General features: G+C 59.6%; 2 protein-coding genes across 2 annotated transcripts in view; both read left to right on the forward strand.

Moving 5' to 3' along the window:
• Positions 1–6164, forward strand: part of LOC112125057 (E3 ubiquitin-protein ligase TRIM39-like) — a 261459-nt gene that overhangs the window by 116069 nt on the left and 139226 nt on the right. The window lies entirely within an intron of this gene.
• On the forward strand, positions 84–3341 carry NRM (nurim). Its single transcript, XM_026660387.2, has 4 exons — positions 84–258; positions 892–1094; positions 1277–1453; positions 1704–3341. The coding sequence occupies exons 1-4, from the start codon at positions 135–137 to the stop codon at positions 2022–2024; spliced, it is 825 nt and encodes a 274-aa protein (XP_026516172.1). The 5' UTR covers positions 84–134; the 3' UTR covers positions 2025–3341.

A 6164-nucleotide genomic window follows, 5' to 3' on the forward strand; every position in this document is an offset into this window, starting at 1 on the left:
GGGATCCCGGGGGAAGCCCCTCCCCGCCGGGCGGGTCACTGGGGAGGTTCCCGGGGGAAGCCCCTCCCCGGGCCGGGGCGGGACTCTCCGGTCGGCGGGAGAAGCGGAGTCCCCGCCCCGGCTCCCTGCTCGCCATGGCGGCCCAGCTGCTGCTGATGGTCCCGGCCCTGGGCAGCTTCCTCTTCACCTTCGGCACCGGCGTGGAGCTGATCCGCTTCGCCTCGCTGCGCGCCGTGCTGCCCGGCGGGGGGCGGCCGGGTGCGTGGGGCCGGGGCCGGGGGGACCCGGGGCGGAAGGGGAGAGGAGGAGGGAGGGGCCAGGGGATGGAGCTGGGAGGAGAGACCTAGGGAGAGACCCGGGGGTTGGGGGTGAAGAAGGGAGACCAGATCTAGGGGGGACCCAGAGGAGACCCAGGGCGGGAGGGGGAGCCCTAGAGAAGGCCCCTCGGACGGAGGGGGCTGGTAGGACAGACCTAGGGGGAGATTGAGGGGAGGGGTCTGGGAAGAGAGACCTAGAGGGAGGCGGAGCCCTAGAGAAGAGCCAGGGCGGGAGGGGGTTAGGAGGGGAGACCCAGAGGGAAGCCCCGGGGGAGGGGGGGATCCCGGGGGAAGCCCATCCCAATCGGGGTTGGGAGGGGCCCAGCGGGTGGGGGAGTGAGTTTGGGGTGGTTAAGGGGGGAATGGTGAGGGGCCGGGATTGGGGGAAGCTATGAGGGGAGGGCGGTCAGGGTGGGACCCGAGCCCTGCTGGGGATCAGGCCAAGGTTGGGAGCTGGGGGGCAAAGAGGGAACTGGGTGCAGGAGGGGGAGCAGTGCCCTAGGGGGGAGCCAAATGGGTGACGCCTCACCGGGTACATTCTGGCCCCCATTAATCCCCATCTCCCCCTTTGCAGAGGCCACCCCCAGCGTGGAGTGGGGGGCCGCCCTGCGGGACCCCCGGGTGCTGCGGCCCCTGGCCGTGGACCTGGGCCTGGTGGCGCTCTTTGTGCTGCAGCACAGCCTCATGGCCACCGCGCCGGTCAAGCGCTGGACCACCAGCTGCTTTGGGGTGCTGCAGAGATCCTTCTACGTCTTCTGCACCGCCCTGGCCCTCCAGGTACCGCCGGGGGCTGCAGGTCGGGAGTGAGGGGCACTAGCAGAGCTGTGGGAGAGCCCAGGGCTGGGCTAGCAGGGGGCTGTGGGTTGGGGCTGGGGGTAGCCCAAGGCTGGGCTAGCAGGGGGCTGTGGGTCAGGGCTGGGGGTGTTGGCAGAACTATTTCTAATGGGACTCCCCCACAGCTACTGATGCGGTACTGGCAACCTGTCCGGCACGGCCCCCTGCTCTGGAACGCCTGCACGGAGCCCTGGGACACCTGGGTCCCACTCATCTGCTTCATCCTGCACTTCATCGCCTGGCTGGTTATCTTCAGCGTCATCCTCATCTTCGACTATGCTGAGCTCATGGGAGTCAAACAGGTACCTCGGTCTCCTTGCAACCCGGGCCGGGGGATTGCCTGGCTCGGGGGATGGGGAATGGGACACGGGGCCTTTCCCCTCTAGGGGGCGCCGGCTCTGATCCAGCCCCAGGCTGGGGAACTGGCTGGCTCAGAGGGGTGGGGAATGGGTTATGGAGCCTTTTCCCCGCTAGGGGGCACCAGCTCCAATCCAGCCCCAGATCTGTGGGGGTGTCTCAGCTCTGCCCTTAACCTCTCCCCCTGCCCCCCAGGTTTATTACCACTGTCTGGGCATGGGGGACCCGCTGGCGCTGAAGTCCGTGCGGGCTGTGCGGCTCTATTCTCACCTTCGCCACCCCGTCTACCTGGAGTTCCTGCTGGTGCTGTGGGCCGTGCCCTGCCTATCTCTGGATCGCCTCCTGCTGGCTGGCCTCTTCACCACCTACCTGAGCTGCGGGCACAGCCTGGACCAGCAGGACTACCTCTACCTGCGTGCCCAGCTCGACAAGAAGTTCCTGGTCTTCTCCCGTGAGGAGGCGGCCTACGGGGACCTGCTGGCCCGCAATGGCCCCGCGCCTGGCAAGGAGAGCTGAGGGGCCTGGGTCTCTGCCATGCACTGATGCCCTTAGGTCAAAAACCCTGCACTAGTTACCGTAGGATTATCACTTCTGAGTGCCTAGCATCTGCAGCAGCTTGCAAAACCAACCCTGTCCCTGCTCTAACCACTAGGCTCCACGCCCTCCCAGACAGGGGGAGTAGAGCCCAGGAGTCCTGGCTCCCAGCTCCCCCTGCTCTAACCATTAGATCCCAGTCTCCTCTCATAGGGTTTTAAGTTCTATTCCCAGCTCTGGGAAGGGGGTGGGGTCTAGTGATTAGAGCAGGGTGGGAGCTGAGAGTCAGGCCCCCTGGGTTCTATCCCCAGCTGTGGGAGGGGACGGGAGTCTAGTGGTCAGAGGGTTGGGTTGCGGCTTGGAGTCAGGACCCCTGGGTTTTACCCGGCTGCTTTACTCAGTGTGTTTTGTTTCCATCCTCAGTTGTGACTGCAAAAAGATTCTCTGAAAATGTTTTTTTTAAAACAAAATGATGATAAATCTGTGCTTAAGTTAGTAACACACTGAGGCGGATGCCTTATTGGGGACCGGCCTGTTCAGGGGTGCGGTAAATGGGACATGGGGCTTTTCCCCTCTAGGGGGCGCCATCTCCGATCCAGCCCCAGAGCAGGGAAACTGGCTGGCTCAGGGGATTGAGTCACGGGATACGGGGGCTTTTCCCCCCTTGGGGTGCCAGTTCCGGTTCCATTCGCTGGTAACCAAAAGCCATTCCCACCTACCAGCCATTCTGCGCCCTATGAATCAAACTGACAGGGATCCCGGCCCCAACCATCTACTTCAGGCACCTCTCCGCCCCCTTGCTGGCGGCCTCAGCAGTTATCAGAGGGCTGAATTGAGACACATTAGTGATGGGGGCTGAGGGGGCAGCTTGTTCTGTCCCCAGAACCCCAGTCTTTGGGTCTCAGCGGGGGGAAATTTTAACTGGACTTAGAGCTGGATCCAAAGCCCATGGGAGTCAATGGGAAGATCTCGCTGGGCTTTGGATCAGTCCTGAGACACTCAGTCTCCACGTCTTGTGTTTTTATGGTTTCCCTGTTCTGATGCAGGAGGCTGGGACCCCTCTGGGCTGGGCATGAAACTGGGAGTCAGGACTCCTGGGTTCTATTCCTGGCTCTGGGAGGGGACCCCAGCCTTACACCAATGCCTTAACCAGGAACCTTTATTTTTAAGCGCTGGTTTTGTTTTTTTAATGTGGTGTTCTTAACCCGAAGCTGATAAAGTATTTTTGTATCTTGGATTTTTGTGCAATCTGAGAAAACAATATTTTTAAAAAAATAAAAAAAGTCGCTGCTTCTTTTACACACTTCTCTGCCTCCTGGGTTGTACCCCCAGCTCTGGGAGGGGAATGGGGTCTAGTGATTAGAGCAGGGGGGCTTGGAGCCAGGCCTCCTAGGTTCTACCCCCATCTCTGGGAGAAGAGGGGAGGGGGTCTAGTGGTTAGAGCAATGGGAGGGCTGGGAATCAGGACTCTTGGGTTCTACCCCAGCTCTGGGAGAAGAGGGGAGGAGTCTAGTGGTTAGAGCAAGGGGAGGGCTGGGAGTCAGGACTCCTGGGTTCCTTTCCCAGTTCAGCCACTCTCCACTTGATATGACAAGTCACTTGTCTTTTGCTTCTGTGTCCCTAACTGTGAAACAGACGGTGCTGTAACAAGTCTGAGGCACCCTATTCTATTCATGCTTCTCGTCTTGGCTGGTGGGAGCTCGGCAGTGCAGGGAAGAGAACTGCTCCTCCTACTCCAGAAACACCATCCTGCAGCTAAAGGAAAAGAGTCACTACTCTGCAAATGGACAAGAGCCTATGACGGACAAGCAAGCAGTTATGATGCTCCCTGTTAGGGGATGGTGTTGGTACATGCACCCTCGCCATGGCATTGCATGACATCTCCCCAGCAGGGGGCAGTGTGCTAGGTGCACACTAGTCATTTCATTATACCACATCTCTCCAGTAGGGAGCGGTGTCGGTTCAGGCACACTAGCCATAGCATTTCACTCTGTCTCACCACTAGGGGGCGGTGTCGGTACAGGAACACTAGCCATAGCATTTCACTGTCTTACCACTAGGGGGCAGTGTCGGTACAGGCGCACTAGCCATAGCATTTCACTATCTCACCACCAGGGGGTGGTGTTGGTACAGGCGCACTAGCCATCGCATTTCACTGTCTCACCACCAGGGGGTGGTGTTGGTACAGGCGCACTAGCCATTGTATGGCATCTCTGCATTAGAGAAGCAGGGTTGATATAGGGCAGTGGTTTTCAGCGGACCCCTGGGGTTCCGCAGACTATGTTTAACATTTCCAAGGGGGTCCACACACAATTTTTAAGGGGGTCGCAAATGGAAAAAAAAAAAGTTGAGCCCCACTGCTCTATGGCACTGCTTCCAGTCCCCGCCAGGAGCCAGGTGGGGGTTGACGTCTGCACCCCAAGGTTGCTCTTAGCCAGGCAGGCAGGGGGCTGGATGCTGGGCTGGCTGGGGAGAATCCAGCCCGCGTTCCAAGGGCCGATGCAGGGGGCTGCGGCTATGACGTAGGTCTACCGGCATGTGTGCGTCACGCATTCCTGCTGGATTAGAGGGAGCAGACAGCTGGGGGGAGGGGGAGCGGGGCCTTAGCTAAGGCTCTTGTCTGATCCTGAAGGGTCAGGCGGGGCTAGCACCGGAACAAGGTGCTGCAGGGAGCAGGGTGGGGGCTCGAAAAGGGGCACTGTCCCCTGGCACTCAGCGCTGTTCCCAATGCCCTAGTGCAGCACTAGGGGGTGCTGTGCTGGAGGAAGTTGGTAAACGTCCCTTGGTTCTTTTCCCAAGAGGTGGGGTGGTAACCCCGTTGTCCTAATTCTCACGCAGCTTCTTCTCGTCCCTAGCCCTAAACCCCACCGCGCTTTGCAACTTTAACTGGCCACAGGAGGCCCCCCCTAAAATGCGGTGCAGCTCCGCTGGGTGCTGTTCCTCACCTGCCCCACCCCAGAGGTGGCTGCATCTCTGCGCTGGGGGAGTGAAAGCCGCATGCAGCGTCGCTGCGAGGCTGTTCCCCAGCTGCCCCTCCCCAGAGGTGGCTGCATCCCAGTGGAAGGGCTTGGGGTTATTTATTTTACCCAGCAGCTAGGTTTACACAACTGACTTGCTTTTGGTGGGTTCTCTTGAAAGAGGCGCCCTTCGCCTCACCTAGAGAGGTTGGCTCCTGCCTCTCCTTGTCCCCGTTATGTCCCCGAGACCTTGGGACTGTTTATGGAGGAACCTAGGGAAGGGAACCAGAAGGTGCAGTCCCTCGAAAAGACCACTAGGGGGTGGTGGTGTGTTAAAAATCACTCCAGGTGTTGAGAGACCCTACCAAAATAAACCAGTGTCCTTCCCAGGGCTAGCGGGTGAGCCTAGAATAATGAGCAACCTCCGGTATGCCTGAGAGACCCTACAATAACAAACTGGTCGGCACAGCAGCGCCAGTGTTTGATAGTTACCCTACAACAACAAATCAGCAAGCAGCCACAGGAAACCCTACAATAACCAATCTTCCTGCACCGCCCTTGTGGATGCAAGGGGCCCCACAATAACAAACTGCCATGGGTCCTCCTAGTGCTCGCCAGCTGCCCTGCAATAACCAACTGGCCCACCCAGCCCCAGAGTGGAGGAGACCCTACAATAACAACCCCCTGGGAACTCAGGCTGGAAGAGCGTAGTTCTGGAGGGGAATGGAGAGGGATTAGGTGGTGCTGGGTGGGCCAGGACTGGGAGTGTGGGGGGAGCCCAGACTGGAGCCAGCAGCGTCTGAGACCTGAACAAGGATGCACCCCGATCTGCTGCAATCCTGCACCCCCAAACCCTGACAGCCCAAATCTTGCCCCCGTAAAGCCCCCACCTGCAACAATCTGTACCCCTAGATCCACTGAGAAATTGCTTGAAATCCCCTGCGTGCTCAGAGGTTCTGGGGATCAAGCCGAAATCCTCAAATCATTGTCCCCCCCGATAGCCCCATGCAAATAGGTGGACACCCCCAGATCAAAGCCTACCCCCTAACCTATCTGTGCCTCTAGAGAGCCTGGGGGCTCCCCACAAAGAACCGCCCATCCTAGCCCTACCCCCTGATCCCCCCATCCCACACACCCTCCCCATCCCAGCCCTACCCCCTGATCC

This window comes from Terrapene carolina, unplaced genomic scaffold, assembly GCF_002925995.2.
Source record: "Terrapene carolina triunguis isolate 2854851 unplaced genomic scaffold, T_m_triunguis-2.0 Scaffold752, whole genome shotgun sequence".
Taxonomy (NCBI): Eukaryota; Metazoa; Chordata; order Testudines; family Emydidae; genus Terrapene; species Terrapene triunguis.